We start from the raw sequence: 21,272 nt of genomic DNA, 5'->3' as shown, positions 1-21,272 counted from the left end.
CAGAAAATACAAAGCTCACCCCCTTCCAAACAACAGTAAAGTTTCTGGATTTCTATGTAATAAAAATTAAATTGACTGAAAACCAGTAGCCTCAAGCATCCTATAAATTATACAAGGTGTGACAAGAGAGGTCATTTAGAATACTGTGGACTGAAAATTGCAAGGGTTATAAATCAGGTGCATGGATCCCAAGATTCAAACCCGCAGTTGCACTCAACTCTGTGCTGATGTTAAGAAAACCAAGTCATAAATAGTAACCGCATTATCGTACCAACATCAAGTATGAAATTGATGTGGCCATGGAGCCGAAGGAATTTCCCACCTATGTTTGTCAAAAATAATTTAAATAAAAGTAGTAAAATAATTTCAGAATGTAGCAAAATAAATATTTAAGTAATAGTCAGTCACAAGGCTTCTTGTAAGGGATTGGGATGAACCAATTAAGAACGAGAAAAGTAGAAATATTTTAGCTCAGAGATTGCAGATGTCTCTTTCTCATAAGACTGCGGGCTTTTCACTGTTGAGAACAATAGGTTTTTAGTTTATTAAAAAAATCAAGACAAGTCAAGGTGTGGATGCAAAAGATCAGCCTGAATATTTCTGAATGGTGAAGATACAAGGGATTGTAAATAATACTCTCAATAAAAATGTAAAATTAAAATACATCCAGCTCACCATCACCAGGAATGATGCGCAAGGTAACAGTATTTCCCGCCTCCTTTATCAAATTGACAATATCCGAGTGGGACTTGTTGGTAATCGAACATCCATTGACGGCTAAAATACGGTCTCCAACTTTAAGCTGGCCACAACGGTCTGCAGGGCTTCCTTCGATTATCCGACCTATTTTGTGAGGCATGGCTACACATGCATTGCCTGGTTTTGTACAAGTTTTAATTGGGAAGATGGTAAAGGTGAACCATTTGGAGAGGAGGACGGGGAGACAGAAGGTCAGGGGTTAATTCACTGTGCCACAAAGCAAAATTAATGATGGAATGCATTACATCCCATGGTTGATGATCAAAACATTGGCAATCAGTTTCACACAACATAGCTGTGAATGGGTAATGTGCAGCTCCCTCTCAAAATTTGAAAACACTTCAGTTGGCAATAGTCAAGAATGTTTCAGCATTATTAGTGTTTGCAGAAGGAATTTGCAAAACATGCAGATTAAGTATATAATCTTTACTATGTAATATTAAATATCTAATACATAATCTGTTATCTCTATTAATATTATAACTCAGTTGAATTACACCAATTGGCACATGGGGAAGGTGTCTTGAAAGCAAATTCAAACAGAAATTGGCAGCACTGACTGCAAGGGTCAGGCACTCCATGGAGAAATACTACCCCAGAAAATTTATCATCCCAGATTTCAAAATCAGTAAAATTCAACTGAAGATGGAGTATTTTAATCTTTGAGTAGCATGGGTACAAAAAAAGGAATAATGTATTATACATCCTAGAATCCTTAATGTAATGAATTAATTATCATAAGTTAATTTGATTGCACAACAACAAAGCAGAATAGCAGAATTAAAAGGCCAAATATAAAATTTTAATCCTTTAAAATCTTTGTCTTTCAGTGAAGGCCCCATTTAACATTGTAAACTCAGACATTGATGCATTTATTCAAATTAATTCATACAAGGAAATGTATGTATCATCATAAATGCAGAGTAAAATACGCAGTAACTTGGGGAGAAGATTATCTGGAACCTTTAAAGGTTTAAAACCTTGGTATGAATGTATTCTCTTAGGATATTGACACTCTAACAAACATACAAATGTGAATCAACGCTGAGATCATGGTCAGCTACCACAGCTTCAAATGTTCATCTCCTGTACCAATCACGCCAACATTATATTTTTGGAGCTGTATTGTGCATTACTGGGCTTAAAGTTAATACTTTGCCAATGTTCTGTTCTTTCTCATTGCAGAAAGGCAAGCAAACCTCAAACCCAGCAAAACCTATGTTGAACCAAGGAGTTAGTTACACTACAGCTTTGATTCTCAGGAAAAGAAAAACCTGTGGTTGATTAAAAACTGTGTGAGCTGCAGAGTGTGACAGCAAGTAAACTGATTTGATTCAGCTCCATTTAATCATTAGTAAAGAAGGCACACTCATTTTAACCCAAATAATTGTCCAGTTAAGATAAACCGCATGATAGCAAGGCAAAGCAGAAAACAGATGTTTCATGCAGGGATTTAGGAACATTCAAGGACTATAATAAAGCCACAAATAATTAAAATACCCTTATTTATTTTTTAGATACAATTAAGCTGTTATTCCTCAGAAGACTTTGTCAACATTATTATGATACAGAAAAATAATGATCAAAATATGTCGTGATCCATTAAATAATTTCTCTGCTGACAATGCATGAATAATCCTCTGAACAAATTCATAAATGATCACACTAAATAGGGTTCACTAGGTAAACACTTGTTCAGAGAAATACACCTCCGACAGGTCTGTGTATTGCAGAATTTACTAATTGTATCAATTTTCACATCTTTTAAAATGATCATTTTGGTGTAGTGTTTGACCCGAAAGAGCAGTTTAAAAAATGAACTTACCAAAAGTAGTGCCCGCCTCTGGTCGACTGACAGATGAAACAATCACAAAGCCAAAGCCTTCGCTTTCTCCACGCCGTATTTCCACATCGTACGGCTGCATGCCTGCTCCACTGCCAATACCGCCAGTCCCTCCACCACTGGCACTGCCACTCCCAGAGCTTACCGTGTTCAAAGAGTTCTGGCTGCCTTGTGGCGTGCGTTTTTCTTCAGTCAAGGACACTGCCTGGTTGCTGCTGTGATGGGATGAGACTGGTGAGGCGGACACTTCTGTCTCTGCCTTTGGAACAGCAGCTGTGTTAAGAATAAAGCCACCAGATTTTTAAAAGAGGAAATCATGTTTTGGATGCAATTTCAGATCAAAAAGAAAAAAAAGACTCAAATAAATTCTAAAAAAAGTAAACTCTTCTATTTTTAGTTGAGGAAGTTGTAAGGACTGGCACAGCAAACTGTGCCAGGGAAGTTAGGTGAAAACCAACCTGTGGTGTCTTATGGAAAAGCCTATTTGTGAAAGCAATCTACAGTGTGACGTTCCATATGGTCAATCCATCTGCTGGCACTCGCCATCTCCTGAGTTATAATAACTTGGGAGGCTTTTGCTGCCTTGAACCTGAAATTGTACTAAGACCTAAATTTCTCAGTTTGTTGTATTATTGCATGATTTTATTGGGAAAGGAACTTGGAGTGGGTTTGTGGCAGGAGGTAGAATATAAAGGTTAATTTAATTCCTCTGCATCCAATGATCAGACATATTTAACTTGGGTGTTTCCTTGCAAGTTTAATGTCCATATATCATGTTGCTGAGCCACTTTGACATGGATTGTGCAAAGCAAGCCTGCCTTGGATGAAGTGAAGCATGAGCTTCAATGCTTTGAATACAATCAATAACAAATTATATTTCTATAGCACCTTTATTCCAGTGAAATGACCAAATGCTTCACAAAATAGAGAAATATATTCCAATTTATGAAAGGTGATGAAGGGAAGAGTCCATGGCTAATTATGAGCCACTGATCTTTAAGTAGCTGAAAAAACACTGACAGCCGGCTAACAGCCCCAGATTAGTCCACTGTCAAACCCTTCAAAAATTTGGAGTACCTCTGACAAAACTATTGCAATAAATTCAACGGATGAAGTAAAAACAGTAAGATGTCAAAATTTAAAACAACATTACTCTTCAACAATTCAAAGCATTTCAATAAAATCACCATAAAACATGCAAATTATCAGATTGTTCCTCTTCATTGAAGTGAATGAAATTGCTGCTCCTTCACCAGTCTAACAAAGCACAGGGCTTAATTTGCAGATTCCCCTCTCCAAGTACAGGGGAATTGTGCTTTCTGCATCCCATGAGGATACCATTGTCAGTGCAAGCCAAAGAACGGCCAGCAAATTCAGGATTTTCACAGTTGTGCAAGTATCTCAAATATAGAGTCAAGACGAGGAAATGCTTGTAGTTTGTGGTGGAACCATTGGCATTTACTAGGATTTTTTTGCTCCTCGAGAAAGGGAGTGAATCCACAATTTAGATGCTCAGCAGTCAACCATGCTGCTGAAGAAAATGGAGAAAGAATCAATAACATTGTGATGGGAGGTGAAATGTTTTTGGTTCATGTGCCCTTTGCCCTTTGGACAAGCTGTTGCATTCAAGAGTGAAAGGTGGAATGTAGGCAAGAGAAAAGCCAAGTGTAGAGGTATGAAAATGCATGGTGATAAGCCTCAGAAGCAGATGGCTTGCAACCTGGATAATATGGAGGTTGAATCTCACCGCAAGGTCACGATTAGAAGCCAACAAATGTTCAAACATAAGAACAACTTATTTAGTTATGTATGACCATTTATGCAAGATGCATTAGAATCAGAATGTATTGTCATGAACATCATGAAATTCATTGATTTGTGATAGCATCGCAGGGAAAGCATTTCCATAAACCACATTACAAAATAAATAAAGTTAGTGCAAGAAAAAGATAAAGTAAGGTAGTGCCTTCAAGAATCCAATGGCAGAGGGAAAGAAGCTGTCCTTGTACTGCTAAGTGCTTGTCTTCAGGCTCCTGTACCTTTTTCCCCAATGGTAGAAGAGTGAAGAAGGCTTGTCCTGGATGGTGAGGGTCCTCAAGTATAGAGGCTGCTTTCTTAAGACACCACCTCTTGCAGACGTCATTGATGTCACAGGCTGAGTTAACACCCTCTGGAGTTTTTCCTTGTCATGGGCATTGGCACTTCCACAGCAAACAGTGATGCAACCAGCCAGAATGCTCTCCACAGTACACCTGCAGAGGTTTTCCAGAGTCTTTGGTGACAGACCAAATCTCCTCAAACTCCTCACGAAATATAGCCACTGGTGATCTTTCTTTGTGATTGCATCGTCATGGAGGCCCCAGGACAGGTTATTGTAGATATTGACCCTCTCCACAACTGAGCCCTTGATAAGGACTGGGTTGTGTTCCCGACTTTCTCCTGAAGTCCACAATCATCTCCTTGGTTTTGCAAATATTGAGCGCAAGGTTGTTGTCGTTACATCATTCAACGAGCTTCTCTATCTCCCTCCTGTACGTTTCTTCATTGCCGTTTGTGATTCTGCCGATAACTGTGGTGTCAACGGCAAACTTGTAGATCACATTGGAATTGTGTCTGGCCACACAGTCATGGATGAATAATAAGTAGACCAGTGGGATAAGCACACATCCTTGGGATGCGCCTATGTTGATAATCAATGAGGAGGAGATGCTCTTTCCAATTCCTACTGATTGTGGTCTTCTTACAAGAAGTCGAGGATCCAGTTGCAGAGTGGGGTACAGAGGCCCAGGGTTGGAGCTTGTTGAACAGTACTGAGGGAATAAATGGTGTTGAAGGCTGAGCTGCAGTTAATGAAGAGAAGCCATATGTATGCATTTCTGTTGTCTAGGTGATCAAGAGCTGAGTGGAGAGCTAGTCATATTGCATCTGCTGTTGAACAATTGTGACAGCAGGTCTAGTCCTTTACTTGGGTACGTGTTAATTTTGGCCATGACTACTCTCTGAAAGCATTTCATCACAGTAATGGGCAACAGTCATTGAGGCAGCTCACTCTGCTCTTCTTGATACCCTTTTGAAGCAGGTGGGAATCTCTGACTGCAGCATTAAGAGATTGAAAATGTCAATGAACATTCCAGCTAGTTGGTTGGCACGGACTTTCAATACCTTCCCAGGTATGCCATAAGGGCCTGTCATCCTGTGAGGGTTCACCCTCTTTAATGATGTTCTAACGTCAGCCTCGAAGAAAATATCTCAGGGTTATCAGCCTTTGCAGGAATTCTCATAGCCACTGCTGAGTTCTCCTTCTCAAAGTGAGCATAGAAGGTGTTCAGCTTATCGGGGAGTGAAGCATCACAGTCATCTATGGTGTTCGATCTTGCTTAGATGTAGTGGCCTTCAATCTCTGTCATAGCTGGCAAGTGTTTGTCTCTGTCTCTAGCTTCCTCCGAATTGCTTCTTTGTTGCTGAGATGGCCTTCTGCAGGTTGTCCCTGGACTTCTTTTAGAGATCTAGATCACCGGCCTTAAACGCCCTTGGTCGCAACCTCAGCAGGTTGTGAATTTTCTGATTCATCTAAGCTTCTGGTTGGGGAACTCCTGGTACATGCGTGTAGGCACACACTTGCCCATTCAGGTCTTGATGAAGTTGATGATACATGCTGCATATTCATTCATGTCTAAGATTGAGTCCTTGAATATAGTCCAATCTATTGATACAGCACAATCCTGCCTTCCTCAACCATATGTCTTCCTCAACCATACTTTCACCGTCTTCACCATTGATGCTGTCGTCCTCAACCTCTACTTGTATGGCAGGAGTAGAAGTACAGCTGGGTGATCAGACTTGCTGAAGTGCGGTCGTGGGATGGCTTAGTATGCGTACTTCATGGTGGTGTAGCAGTGATCAAGTGCATTGACTCCTCTAGACTCTCAGGTAGCTCGTGAGAGATTCCTTCAGGTAGGCCTGATTGAATTTTCCTGCAATGATCGGGAAAGCCACAGGGTGTGCTGCCATGTGGCCGCTGACCACAGTGCTCAACCACTCTAGTGCAGCCTGATGTTAGCCTGGGCAGAAAAAAATATCCAAATCCAGATTTATGGTAAACATTAATTGGGGGAAAACCTTTCTGCTTTTTAATAAACCAGTAGTTTCAATTAGCAGACTGTAAAAATTTACAGAATTTATAATATGGTGGGATGAAGGTGGAAGGGAAGAGTGGAATATATTTGTAGAAATACACATCTAATTCAATACCGCAATGTAAATAAACTACTGGCAATTGGTCCTTCCAATTACATTCTGGGAGCAATGCTTTTCTTGCAGGTCAAGCAATATATTTTGTCAGATGTTGACAACCACTAACCTGTATAAACTACTTTACGCCTCACAGTAAGATTAACATGGCCTTGTTTAGCAGCTTGTTGCATTAACTGAACCACAAGCTGGTGGGACTTCCCAACCACTGCTGTGCCATCCACACAAATTAGCTCATCGCCTGTTCGCAGTCGTCCATCTGCATCAGCGGCACCCAGGGGCACAATGTGACCAATGTAGATCTGTGCCAAAAGAGACTGAAGATATGTTATCAGGAAACATGAACTAACCTTGGCCAACGTCAGTCATTATATTTTGCATCCATGACAATCAACACTTAAAATGCAACACAATACCTTCCATTTGACACGTGTTAAAAGTTAGTCCAGTGCATGTCCAATAACAATCTATTTCCAGATGTAGGAATTTTAAAATGAGGATAGTATGAGATATTATGAAGATAATTATAATATCTCTGTATTTATTGTCTCCCTTTAATTCAATTAAGTACATTATAGTAGTTTTGTTTTTAATTGTTTTACTTTATAAAGTACCTGATCAGCTGCAGCAAGTAAAGATTTTGGTGCATATGCATTTGTACAAAGTGTGTGACAATAGACACTTTATCATGTGATGTGTGAAACATTCCCAGATAGTGAAGCAAATTTTGGAGATACTCAAGTCTCTCACTCTGAACCAGAAGTACACTGCACTTTCATTTTACTGCAAATTTTAATGAAATTGGCTTTGTGCTTTTATATGATTTGGTGAAACAAAAAAAAATGGAAATATATATGATCTGGAATAATTCTACTTTTTTTCCCTAAATTTTAAATGCATGCTACGCAAATGGGAAATTGTGCAGGTTGAGAAATTCTCTAAAATCCAATTGTATTGTTTGAAAATGATAATTTACCAAAATGATCATACACCATATAACCATTTATGGAGCGGAAACAGGCCAGGTTGACCTTTCGAGTCCGCACCGGTTCACTAGCTCAAACCTCCCGCTCTCCGCCAATAACCCTCCAACCCCTTCTCCTCCACGTACACATCCAACCTTCTCTTAAATGACAGAATGGACCCTGCCGCAACTATCTCATTCGGAAGATCATTCCATTCTGCCACCGCGACAACATTTTTACAGTTAGCTGCAGTGAAAAAATCCCATCATGATAATCTGCAAGTTCACACATTAAAATGTGAAAATTAGTCCTCCAAAGTCCACATTGGGATTTTAATAATATAGCAGATGCACGATTGGGAATTTGACACTTTGAAGCTGACACAACAGGAATCTTCATTTAAACTGCTGAAAATACTGATGATCTTCAAAGCAGCACACAAAAATATTAGAATGGAGAATTCAAAACTTTTACTGATATTCAACATGATATGAACTCACCTGTTACATCAAGTGAACATAATCCTGATAAAAAATATGAAAATTTAACGTGAATTTTTGAATATAGTAAAATATTCATTATTTTACTGTACTCTGCTGCTACTGGTGTGGACCCAGGAGAGTGGATTGCAGAGACACAGTGCTGCTCCACAGGGTCTAACCACCTGATCCTCATCCCGACTGCTCTGTACAGGATTTAAATGGCCTGTTAAGTAGCTGATGGTGTTTTTAGTTAAAATTCTGTGTCCTTGGCATCAGTGCCCAAGATGGTGGTGCCTGTGCTCAGCAATGGCCACAAGGGATTCGAGGAATTGCATTAACTGAACTTCGGGGCAGCAGCAGACTGGCACAGGGCAGGAGAAACAAGGAGAACACCCCCCCCCCCCCCTCACATTGAGAAAGAGAATCAGAGGAGACAACCCTGCAGGATAGTGACCAGTGAGGGGCTCAAAGGCTTAAGGACCTTATAGGACGGTGACCAAGGTAGTAGACCAGTGAGGGACTTATTGGCTGAAGGACTCTCACAGACTGCAGGTGGTCAGTGTCATGCAGTGGAGGGATTCACGGAACTGGATTCATGAGGTTGCTGAGGGAAAGAAGGGCTCCTGAAGGCTTTGCACACATGCTTCCTAATGGTGTTGGAGCTTTGGAACTGGAGCTTGTGTGGCCGATGGATTGAACAGGGGTCTGTTCAGTTACAGAGGCTGTGGGAACACTTGAGGCAAATTCATGGATACTCAGTGTCTTCTGCTATTCTTTGTCATACTGTAAAGTGCACCTGGTTATACTAATGGGAACTCTTTGTTTGCATTAAGGCAGGCTGAAGGAATTGTGTAATATTACATTTTCTGTTTTATTACATGAAATAAAGGAATCTTGAATTTTAATTATTTTAAAGTTAAGCGTAAACATTTTACAAATTCTGATTTGGGTATCACAGTCAGAGAAATTTACAGCATGGAATAAGGCTATTCGCACCATGGTGTCTAAGTCATCCAAAAATGGACCTTAATTGCTGATCCAATCTGTAAGTGGGTTATTCAACAACTTCTTCCAAGTGTTCAGTGTTTTTATCTCCACCATTCTTTCAGTTTACTTCAATCCCATCACTTTTTGAATCAATTTGATAAATTAATTTTGAGTTTTGTTTCAGTCTGTTTTGATTCTCAATTAGTGTCGTACTTTACAACAAAAGCAGTCCTGACTATTATAAAATGACACCAACTAGAATTAAAGAAGTTAAGCCAAGTGATTTGAATCTATTGTCGTTAAAAGCAAGCAGAACTACTAATACTTTCAATGAAATAAGATCACCTATATATTTCTAAATAAGAAAAGGAGTGATTTCAATGTAACACACAACCTTGGCTGTGGCAAACTCCTTTTACTACTGGAATAATGTCTTTAAAACATTAGAGTTGGCACAATGTTCAACTTGGCACTCAGAGCAGTGTTGATCCTGATTAAGAAATATGCAAAAATGTTTTATTTTATTATGATCTAACATGGAAGAAAGAACAAATATTGTTTGAGGCAATTGTTTTGTTAACGAGAGATTCACCATGTTAACATCAACTACTTGCATATCATACAGTCCCGAACTATCAAACGTGGTCTGAAGTCCTCGTGTGCGGCTATAAAGTGGAGTATGGCATTCAGAATAGTGAAGAACTACAAACAAGCTTGATGCAGAAAAGGACTTTTTCTGTATCACAAACATAATATTCAACAACATCAAACCATATTTAATTACTCACTGGCTCCCCTGGTTCATTTCCACCAAGTATCCGAAATCCAAATCCAGTTTCTTTTCTCCAGAGGAAAATATCTTGCTCCTGGTAATCAGGAACTATGGGGGGTGGGGAGGAGAGGAAAGAAAATCCAGATTTCACATCATCTTAAATTGGGAAACCAGAATGGAGGTCAATTGGTTTCCATTTACCAAAACAGTATCTAGAGTGCTGTCTGACTATTTAGGAGTTTAAAATTGCCAAACAAGTGAAATATTAAATGAGACACTTCCATTGTTTGAATTAGTGTCACTATCTCCAATTGATTTTGGAACTGAATCACAGAGTACGGTTCGGATGTCACTATTTATTACGACAGCCAAATTGTAAATCATAGCAATGTCTCCAAGAGGCCTGGAAGTCAGAAATGCAATAAAGATATTGCTGGCAATAAATCCACACACTTTGTCATTGGAGTCAGAGTTGGTGTCAGGAGCCAGAAAAGTGGAATGCCACCCTCATGACCCATTTATCTACACGCCCAAGGCAATTTGCATGAACCAATTATCCCAACAAGTCACATATCTTTTGAATGGGGGAGGAAACCAGAGCATCCAGGGCAAATCCCGTGTGGTTACGGATTGAATCAAATCTAGGTCGCTGCGACCGTGGGCCAGCACCTCTACCAGATAGATTAAATGATTGGGCAAGGGTCTGGCAGATGGAGTACAATATTAATAAATGTGATGTCATCCACTGCAGAAAGAAAAATAGAAGATCAGATTATTTAAATGGTGAAAGAGAGCAACATGCCTAGTTGCAGACAGGGAGTTGAAAGTGCTTGTGCATGAATCACAAAAGGTTGGTTTGCAGGTGCAACAGGTAATCAAGAAGGCAAGTGGAATGTTAAGCCTTCATTGCTGGAGGGATTGAATTTAAGAGCAGTAGTTTCTGCAGCAATTGTATAGATTACTGGTGAGGTCACACCGTGGGTACTGTGTGTCGTTCTGGTCTCCTTACTTGAGAAAGGATGTACAGTACGTTTCCGATTAACTGAAAACCGATCAACAGAAATTCTGAACATCCAAAAGTTTGTTGTTATTTTTTGGGTGAGATGTGACGTGAAATCACAATTTGTAAAAAAAAAAGTTGAAAAAAAATTACGCACCATGCTCAAGTGGGGCTACAGGAAATTAGTTTTACAAAGGAGATATTTGTCCACGGGTTACACATTGAAGGAAAGGATAGCACTGATTTATAAATTGTCTTTTTTTTTTGCAATGAGTTACTGCAACTTTCTGATAAATTGCACTGTGGCATTCTCAGAATTTGAATTGAACATTGCACTCACTCCCTGCTTGCCCAAGCCACTCCCTCTGTCAAATACCCTTTCAGTGGGGTTGTTGAAATTCTGCTGGAGGACAATCCCTGTGCAATCTCCTACCATTTACAGGTGAGGTAAGATCGCGGGCTCCTGTGCAGGATTAGCAGTGGGGAGGTGTTGGGGTTTAGCAACAGCCAAAACAGTATTCTTCTGATGCTACTGGGCTGCTTTAGAGAAAATTCCCAAATATCCAAAAAATCCACTTAACCGAGATAGGTCCAGTCCCAAGCATTTTGGATAATCGGAAACATACTGCAGTTACTTTGGTGACTATGCAAAGGAGATTCACCAGGTTGATTCCAGAGATGAGGGGTGAGCCTATGAGGAGAGATTGAGTCACTTGAGACTGTGCTCGCGATAATTCATAAGGATAAGAGGGATATAATTTTATGTGGCTCTCAGGGAGAACCATAGAACTGAAGCATTCTCTGGTTCTATCTTAGAGAAACAAAATTATGAAAGGGATACATAAGAGAGTAGTAGGAAAGTTGTTTCCATTGTTGGTAAGTCGAGAACTAGCCTCAAGATTCAGGGGATTAGATTTATGACAAAGATGAGGAGGAACTGCTTTTACCAGATACTAGTAACTCTGTGGAATTCTCTGCCCAAGGAACCAGTAGAGGCTACTGTTGTAATGTAAACTGTTTTTAAAGTGAGGCTGGGAGGGGTTTATTTCCTGTTTGTCTTCTTTACTTCCTGTGTTCATTGTGTATAGCTTGAAGACCATGCTGTGTGCATACCTCATTTCATGCCAATTAAGTTTGTGAAGCCAATCACCAGCTTTCTGACCCTCCGGTGAAATAGCTGCATGTAACACCTCTAAATGAGGTATTGGGTGCCCTGTATAGGTCCTGCGTTTGAGCTTTGATGGTCTGATGGGAGGCAGGTTGGACCCCCATGTCCTCCTGTAGGTCTCCTCACTGATGACCAATACTATGGCCCCTGAATCAATCTCAAACTTAATATCCTTGTGACTGTGACAGGATATGGTTCAGGTGGTTCCTCATCTGTTTCCACTCCAAGCAAATGCTCTGTTTTCATCTGCTTCCTCTGGGTAGTGTGCGGCTGCCAGAACCCATTGAGCTTTCATCTGCCTAGCCTTCACCTTACTCTTTGAACTCCTGCACTTCTTAGCTAAATGTCCCTTTTTGCCACAACTATAGCAGACAGTGTCTTTGAATTTGCAATCATCGGCATAGTCCGTCCCTCCACACTGAAAACATTCCACCCACATTGCCTGTATACCAGTCTCCCTCCTGACTTGGGACACTGCTGCTGACTGTGACCCCATGTCCTTTCTGGATATCCTTGGTATTATTATCAGCCACCTCCATGCCTTGGGCAATCTCTAGGGCTTTCTTGAATGTCAGCAGCGGGTTTCCCCCAACAAGCAGCATTGTATGGCATCATTATTAATGCTGCGTACCAATCTATCACGGAGCATATCATTCAATACTGTCTCAAATTCACAATGCTCCGATAGCTGCCGAAGCTCAGCCACAAAATTGGCCAGAGACTGTGCTGGCTTCCTGAAAAGGCTGTGAAACTTAAACTGTTGGACTATCACAGAAGGTTTTGGATTGTGGTGGTAAGCCACAAGCTTGATCAGTTCATCAAATGGAATTTCCTCTGGTTTACGTGTTGTGACCAAGTGCCTCATCAATTTATAAGTCCTTGCCCCACACACGCTCAGGAGAATAGAGCGCTTCTTAGCCTCCTCAATAATTTCATTAGCATAGAAAATGTGTCCCAACCTTTCTTCATACTCTGACCAATCCTCATTTCACAGAGGCTTGGCGTCTTCCTCTATTGCTTCTCCCCTTACACGCAGCATGGACTTCAAGCTATGAGGTAAAGACAGACAGACAGGAAGTAAACCCCTCCCAGCCTCACTTTAAAAAGAGCTCACATTTCAACAGCTACCTCATTAAATATATTGAAGACATCTTTAGATTTTTGCAGAGAAGGGGAATGAAGAGTGATGTGGAAAAGACAGATAGGTGGATCAGAGTCCATGGCCAAATTCATCATGACCTTATTGAATGATAAGCAAGTTTGATAGTCCACTTCTGCATCTATATTTTATGTTTTAATATTTTAAAAATGTGGTGGCAGGTCTTCAACAGAATGTCATACATCTCAGCGAGGACAGCCTTGAGAAACTTGAATCTGTGAACATATTGTTCACAGATTTCGAAGGTCGAATGCAATGCCTTTGAAGGCTTGGTGAGAGCAAGTGTTTTACTGACACTGGATGCCAGTCATGGCCACAATAATACATCAGCAATGGAGAGTTGCTCTTTACACGAGCTTCTCAGCAATAAATAATGCAAACAAATCACTTCATATTAGTTTACTCTCACTCTGTGCAGTTTGGCCTGTGAACAAGCAGCCAGCAAAATGCCAAAACTGCCCAAGTCAAGTTTTCCTGAAATCGCTCACTTTTGATAACAAGAAATGCAACTTTTGTAAAACAGGCTGATTTGACGAAATTGCCTGATTATTTCTGTGCAAAAAACCATTGACTAACAAACAACTTATTAAAGTCTGTGATTTATTTATATTTTTCTTGCAGGAATTAGTTAATTTATGTTGCAAGGTTGCAAATCATTGCCTGCTGAAAGAAACCCTCTGAATTGTTTTTCAGAATTACCGCGATAACTGGAGCAACTGGTAATACAATTCAGAGGGTTGCCTCAATCAATTATCAATGTGATTTCCTGTAATAAAACAACAGAATATTACTCAATTACATTGACTAAGATTCCCCATAATAGTTTGAGGATGAAAAAAAAAATTCAGTCGATTAAAGCAGAACCACTGACAAGTCCATTTTCTTGGACACAAGTGCATTGTCCCCATGTCGGATTTTGTTACCATTAATGCACTGCCAGCACACAGCAGGCTTCACCATGTCTGCAGCAAATGGCTCTGCTGGGAACTCCACCATATGCCTGTTCGCTTAGTAGCTTTCAACAGCTTCCCATTTCAACAGCTTCCCATTTGCTCCATCTGTATCTCAAACCACTGCAATCGAATATACAAAGATCTTCCCTTTCACTCGCAGATTTAAAAAACAAGTTGACAATCAAACAAATTACTGTTACCACAAGAAATGGTACAGTCAGATTCCAGTACTTACACTTTATGGCTGAGGCAAGATATGGATTATTACTGTATTTGGCAAAATTCATTGGATCTATGTGTTTCATGTCAATGAGACTATGTCATACTGAGATAAATAAATGAGAATAATTCAGTAACCTCCAGTGTGAGGGGATGGAACATGTGCCAAACGAATGGGGTTTGTGTTAGACGCTGAAGATAATGGCCCCAAGTCATGGTGCAAAATGGCTTCAAGAGGTGTGTGAAAATAAAAGAGGAAACAAATTAATTAAGATTTCAGTTCTGACATGTCACGTCACCCAGTTGTTCACAGCATGATGTGTCCTAGAACACCCATCTTACCATACTTGAAGTTTACTGTTTGCAATGCAAGAACAATTAAATGCTTGTCATTTAAATGAAACAATTGGATGGTTAAGGATTACATGAAAAATGACATTGCAATGCCCTACTATTTTGCAACATCTTTATTTATGGTACACTACAATAATTTCAAATTATTTGTCCAGACTGTGACTTGACTTTAAAGGAAACTGAGGACTAAGATTGAAAAAGGCAACAATTCCTGTTGGTGCTACTTATTAGTAGCTGCATACACTTAAAATATTCAGGTAACTTTAAATTTATTTTCACCTATATTTTGTTAAAAATATTAAAGCCTTCCTTCTGAATATTTCTGTGGACAGTTGCACATTTAGTTGGAAAATGACAGCTGCAACCTTATTAATAGAGCTTGTGGCTCCAGCTCAACAAAGTATTTTAAGCAATAGGTAACCAATTATTTGCTGCAAGGCTTCATGGTCATTTTCTGCAGCTGTTAATGGAAACCTTCAACAACATGAACAATATGATATTTCACAATGTTAACTGAATAACTGAATCCTGAATTGCAAATTCAATCCTTTGTTTATCACAGTTAGATCTGAAGCAAAAGTGTTAATGTCAGTCATGTGCAAACAAGAAATGTTTAAAATTTCTATCAGTACTTACGTCTACTTTCATACATGCTTCTTGACTGAGCCCAGATTTTAAAAGGATCTGGCTTTCTTTGCCCAGAGTTATCTGTTTGATCCACTGCTGGTACTTCACTTGAAGGATAGTCAGGAAGCCCAGAGGCACCCAGGACTGGTGAAGCAGTGTGTGTGCTCTGCTGGCTAGAGACACTGTGATGGGAGCTGTTCTGGCTGTCTTTCCTTTCCAGTGCCTGCTGCAATTATTCAAGAGAACAGAAGGTCACTCTAGTTTTTCAGTGAGTGCAAGCAATCGATACAATGCTCCCATTTTGAAAAAAAAGTCATTTCTCTGTAAAGTTACCTACTGCAGCTTTTAATACTTTAAAGCAGCTCATCTTGAAAAGTGCACAATGCACTAAATGAGGAGTCACAGACAACTGATCAGATATTTCTAATGACTGGAAAACAGACCAAACATTTCACATCAGCTTCATTAGAGGATGTTTCTTTATTCAAATAAATGTAGTCTGATAATGCAAAGCATGCACAAGTGAGGCTGGACCATTGCACGAGTGAGGCTGGACCATTGCACGAGTGAGGCTGGACCATTGCACGAGTGAGGCTGGACCATTGCACGAGTGAGGCTGGACCATTGCACGAGTGAGGCTGGACCATTGCACGAGTGAGGCTGGACCATTGCATGAGTGAAGCTACATTGCACAAGTGAGGTTAGACCATTGCACAAGTGAAGCTAGACCATTGCACAAGTGAAGCTAGACCATTGCACAAGTGAGGCTAGACCATTGCACAAGTGAGGCTAGACCATTGCACAAGGGAGGCTAGACCATTGCACAAGGGAGGCTAGACCATTGCACAAGTGAGGCTAGACCATTGCACAAGTGAAGCTAGACCATTGCAAAAGTGAAGCTAGACCATTACACAAGTGAAGCTAGACCATTGCACAGATGTATTCTGCCAAAGGGTAAATTTATTTGAAACTAACAAAGAAGCACATGAAAGTTGACAGTTCTCAAACGTGATAGTGAATGCAACCATGCTTCCTCTCCTCAGTCCTAATACAAGCTGACAATGGAGTGGGCCTGAAGTTACTTTATTGTGACTTTGATCAGTGTTGCTTGCAACCATTAGAAATGTATTATAATAATTAGCTATTTTAGGAGCTTCTTAGTTCATTGGGTAAGCAATATCCACTGAAATAAGGAAATGGGAAATTTACATTTTATCATTCTCATCTTTTTTATGCCAACCTTGCAGTACAATCTAACTTGCACACAAAGAAGGGATATTCATAAATAACATGGAGAAAAACAGCTCACATCTCAGGTACATTCATAAATCAAAGGAAGAATGAGGAAGGAACAAACACATTCCCCAGCCAGCTGGCATTCTTTTTAAGAATAGACAATGCAGGGGGGCACAGTTATGCTGTTACAGCACCAGTGACCGGGTTGGAATCTGGCACTGCCTGTAAGGCGTTTATATGTTTTCCCAGTGTTAGGGTGGTTTTCCCCAGGTGCTCCGGTTTCCTCCCACCCTTCAAAAAGTACCAGGGTGAAATTGGGTGGCATGGACTCGTGGGCCGAAAGAGCCTGTTACCGTACTGTATGTCTAAAAGAAAATTAAACTTACCGATTTTGGGCTTTTCTTGGGTAGTGGTCCTGTGAAACAGTAAAAAGAGTCAAGATTCAACAATAACAAAATCAGAAAAGAATACAAAGGAAATGAACTAAATTTGTATTTTAAGCTTGCATCTCCTGGACCACTTTAAAATCTGCGCCAGCCATTGTGTCTGCCGTCTGATCAGATCAGCTTATAGTAGTGTATGTTGAATCACCGGTACTTCAATTCCGCTGACTCCAGGATCAGCAGCTTCTAGGCGAGCAGTCGAAACCGGTCAGTGTGACCCATGAAACCAAATTCTGAAGCAGAAGCCAAAAACATTCTCCATATTTGACAAGGACATTGCAAAATTAAAGTAACAAAATTCCAATTAAATGATTAACAATTTAAATTCATCTAATTTCTCAGATATTTCTACATTGCTAAAGCTTATAAATATTCAAAATATCAAAAACTTACCCAGACATACTATAATGGTATATGGATGATTAAATCATGCTTCCTTATAAAGTTATACTTTGTGGCAGAGAACTACAACAAATGAAAGTTGTCCAATCATCTAACCTATTGACTTCCAAGATAGCCATGGAAAATATGAAAACACACATGTTCAGATGGAATTGTAAAGTTGACAAAAAAAATCCATTGGTTTTATTTACATATTTGTTTCCTCTAATTGTCACCAGAATTTGATAGATTTTGTCATCTTCCCCATTTATTTCTTCAGGGTTGTTGCTAACTGTAGGTCAAATTCCATTCCCTCAAGCCATACTGATCTCCTATCTATCTTTGAAAGAATCAGTGTCTATTTTCAAATGATATTGGAACTATACAATTCTAGTTAAACTTCATAAACTGGCTAGAATCTTTTACATAGTGTCATTGAAGATACTAGACTTTTGGCCCACTGAATCCACGCCAACATCCAACCACCCATTTTCACTAATCCTGCATTGATCTCAACTTTTATTCTCCTCACATTTTCATCAACTTTCCCTCACCCAGATTTGACCACCTGAAGGTTAATTTAGTGGGACATACTATCCCACAATGTGGGAGGAAACCAGAGCAGCTAGCAAAAAAAAAAACATGTAATCACGGAACATGCATCGAGGTCAGGATTGAACCTAGATCTCTGGTACTGTGAAGCAGCAGCTCTGCAAGGTGTGCTGCTGTGCCACTCATACAAAGCCCCAAATTCTAAGAAATTTTAAGTACCTCACCTGTGGTCTCACCTCAGTGCACAGTTAACAGTTCTCTCTGGCTCATTTTAGACCCTACCAAAAGCACAGAAGCAATCTGGATACCGTTCTTGATAGAGTTCTACTCAGTGCTATAGCTTAGATCTATATAAACCAAATCATTCCCATTCTTAATTGTTCGAATGTGGAGTTCACAGCATTATAAGAACACGTGCTGCAGATAATTTATCTGTGGTATTAAAAGATAATTGCAACAGCTGGAAGTCTGTTTTAAAATGTTATTTAGTTATAGGTGTTTGACAGTCAATGCAAAGCCAATAAATCATTTCTTTCCTGCATGTTGCCTATGGATACAATTTCTCTCAAGTGACAAATTAAAAGAGTAATGAGCTGGCAGCATGGGTAGGACATGCAGGAGTGGAATTGCATCCTGAGTTGGATGTGACAATTGTGCCAGCATGTTGTAATTAGTTTTTGATAAGCAACTCCACTGAATTTGAAAGTGGAAGGTAAATTCTAGCTGTTACCACATGCATGCACCTTGCACATATGACAATGAATGAATTTGCCCTCTGGTTGTCATAATCTTCCTCCAGTTCCCTTCTGTTGTTATGCTCATGCAATTCCTTAGTACAGGTCTGTGTCAGTGCTTGAGTGACACTCAGTAACAGATGTCCAGTTTTTGAAAATGGATGTTTTCTCTTTCTTAGAACTGCTCAAATACAGACTCTTTCTATCATCTTCCATCAGGGTTTTGTGAGATAAATAACATGAAAGTTATCAGATCAGTCCATGATTTGTCTATCTATTGCTCTATAGCCCAATTCCTTGAGTAAGGCACCAACTGAATTCTCTCTGCAATAACCTTAATTGGTTGCAGCGCCCTTCTGCAGTCTTACTTCCTTTTTTGCCTTGACAATCACCAAGACCACATTCAATTCTTGCAATCCTGCAGGTTCTAGAAGGAATCATTCCATTTCAACATCGAGGGCAAATGACCTCGAGCTTTTTCTTTTTCCATCCAAAAGCAGTGAAGTCAGTTGTAATTATCAGTGTAGCACAGAAAGCTGTTACTTACCCACTACAAGTGAGATAAAAATATAAATAATTCTTTAGCTTTAAAAAACCTAAACTAAATCCCCTCAAAATCTAAAAAAAAAATCCAAATATGTATGATATGCTTAATCAATGAATCACAAATCCCAGAGAAAGCTTGCAAAACACAGCTAGTGCACCAACACCACTTACTCAAACACTCATGTTTATTATTTTTTGATGGCACTGGGAAGGTCATCACTTAATTGATAGTTTACAGTGCCTGTACTATCCCACACCAGTGATAGGCTGATTAATTGTCAGCTTTACAAGCAGAGGGCATTCCAGGTCAAACTGAAAATATCAACTTAGCAGATAAAATATTAAACCATTTAAGGTAAAATCAGAACATACATTGGCTACACGATTACTGTCAAAGTAGATTAAATATAAATATGACAAGAGCATGGAAATTGGGGTGTCCAGCGGTTTGACCCATCTGTTAGGGCTTGCATCCAAAACATCAAGAATAACCATTCACAGTGCATCTAACCAAATGGCTTCAATCTCAACATCACTTCTTCATTGATTGGTCAAGAAAGTAAACACCCAAGAGGCCCTAACAAAATAGTGAGTTCAATCACAAAATAGTGAGTTCAATCCAAAAAGGGGGAAGGAGGTGCCAACATTTTGATGACTGCTTTTATTGCTCAGTTTAAAAAAAACTATTGGCAGTGGGGTTCTGCAGGACTCAAACAGAGTTGTGTGCTTTTTTTTTCCTGGTATTCAGACATCCAAAAATTCCATGATTTATTAGTTTGTATGAGATATAAAATCAGTCTCATGATTGATGGTGAACAAGTTGTAAACTACAGAAAGATATCAAAACAGGTTAATTGGCAGAATAATTCCAGAGGGAATTCAATCTGGATGACTGAAGCAATATATTACATGTTAAATGGCAAGACACTGAGAAGTGGAGAGGGAATAGTGGGATCTTGGAGTGCATGCATACAGATGTCTGATGGTGGTAGGTTAGGTAGATGAAGGGTGAAAAAGGAATAACAGATATTTTACCGTCCAAGGAAAAGAATGCAATAGCAGAAAGGAACAGAGGGTCAAAGAATTCCTAAATTTGACCTGGAACCCTAGAAAGATGACATAAAAAGGCAGCTTATTTCCAGGGAAAGAGACGCAATGATAAAGAAAGCCCAGAAGAATACAGACAGTGTAGAGGAAAATATAGGACAGTGAAGATTGGGCATGAAATAAACAGCCACATAAAATCAGAGCCAATCAAGAGAATGGGAATAACCAATAAATCAGTAAGCCTTAATACAGACCAAACATTACACTTGGAGCAGAGAAAATGGATAGAATCTTCATGAATACAGTATTTGACAATCATCTTCAAAGAAGAAGGGATGATGACAATGTTGTAGTCAAGAAGGAAAAGGGTGTCAGTGTATGGAAATAAATAGTATAAAATACTTAGGGGCTTGGATTCTTTGAAAGTATTTAAATAGCCAAGCTCTAATGGAATTTAATTCATGCTATAAAAAGGAAGGGAGGAACTTGTGGGGGTTCTGGCCAGAGTTTTTCGAAATTCCAGTTTCAATTGTGGTGCTGCAAGATTGGATGATTTCTTTGTACTCTTAATCAAAAAGAAAGGAATGGTTAACCAAAGTAACCACAGGCAAATTTGTTCAATTATATGGTGGGAAAACGAATGGGTGTCATTCTGAATGACAGCATCCATCCTCATTTGGAAAGGCACAGATCAAAGGCAATCAACATGAATTTGTTAAGTGAAGATTAGGTTCTCATAATCTGATTGAGTTTCTTGAGGAAGTGAGAAGGATTGATGAGGAAATGTGTCTAAA

At 39.5% G+C, this 21,272-nt stretch overlaps 1 protein-coding gene across 8 annotated transcripts in view; it reads right to left on the bottom strand.

Annotated features, from left to right (window-relative positions):
* Positions 1–21,272, bottom strand: part of magi1b (membrane associated guanylate kinase, WW and PDZ domain containing 1b) — a 444,703-nt gene that overhangs the window by 47,853 nt on the left and 375,578 nt on the right. For 6 of the 8 annotated variants that reach the window (XR_011357460.1, XM_069937122.1, XM_069937126.1 and 3 more), the window contains 6 exons: positions 17,162–17,190; positions 15,549–15,765; positions 10,076–10,167; positions 6,963–7,155; positions 2,585–2,875; positions 676–876 (listed from right to left, as the gene is read on the bottom strand). Coding sequence is in view for 7 of the 8 variants with exons in the window: in XM_069937122.1 (XP_069793223.1) it covers positions 676–876; positions 2,585–2,875; positions 6,963–7,155; positions 10,076–10,167; positions 15,549–15,765; positions 17,162–17,190 (1,023 nt within the window). In the remaining variant the exon portion in view is untranslated. The remainder of the gene's footprint in view (positions 1–675; positions 877–2,584; positions 2,876–6,962; positions 7,156–10,075; positions 10,168–15,548; positions 15,766–17,161; positions 17,191–21,272) is intronic. The other 2 variants (XM_069937124.1, XM_069937123.1) reach the window with 2 other exon arrangements.

This window comes from Narcine bancroftii, chromosome 5, assembly GCF_036971445.1.
Source record: "Narcine bancroftii isolate sNarBan1 chromosome 5, sNarBan1.hap1, whole genome shotgun sequence".
In the NCBI taxonomy this organism is placed as follows: Eukaryota; Metazoa; Chordata; class Chondrichthyes; order Torpediniformes; family Narcinidae; genus Narcine; species Narcine bancroftii.
The sequence above is the reverse complement of the archived record's forward strand: the minus strand, read 5'-3'. Positions and strand labels throughout refer to the sequence as shown.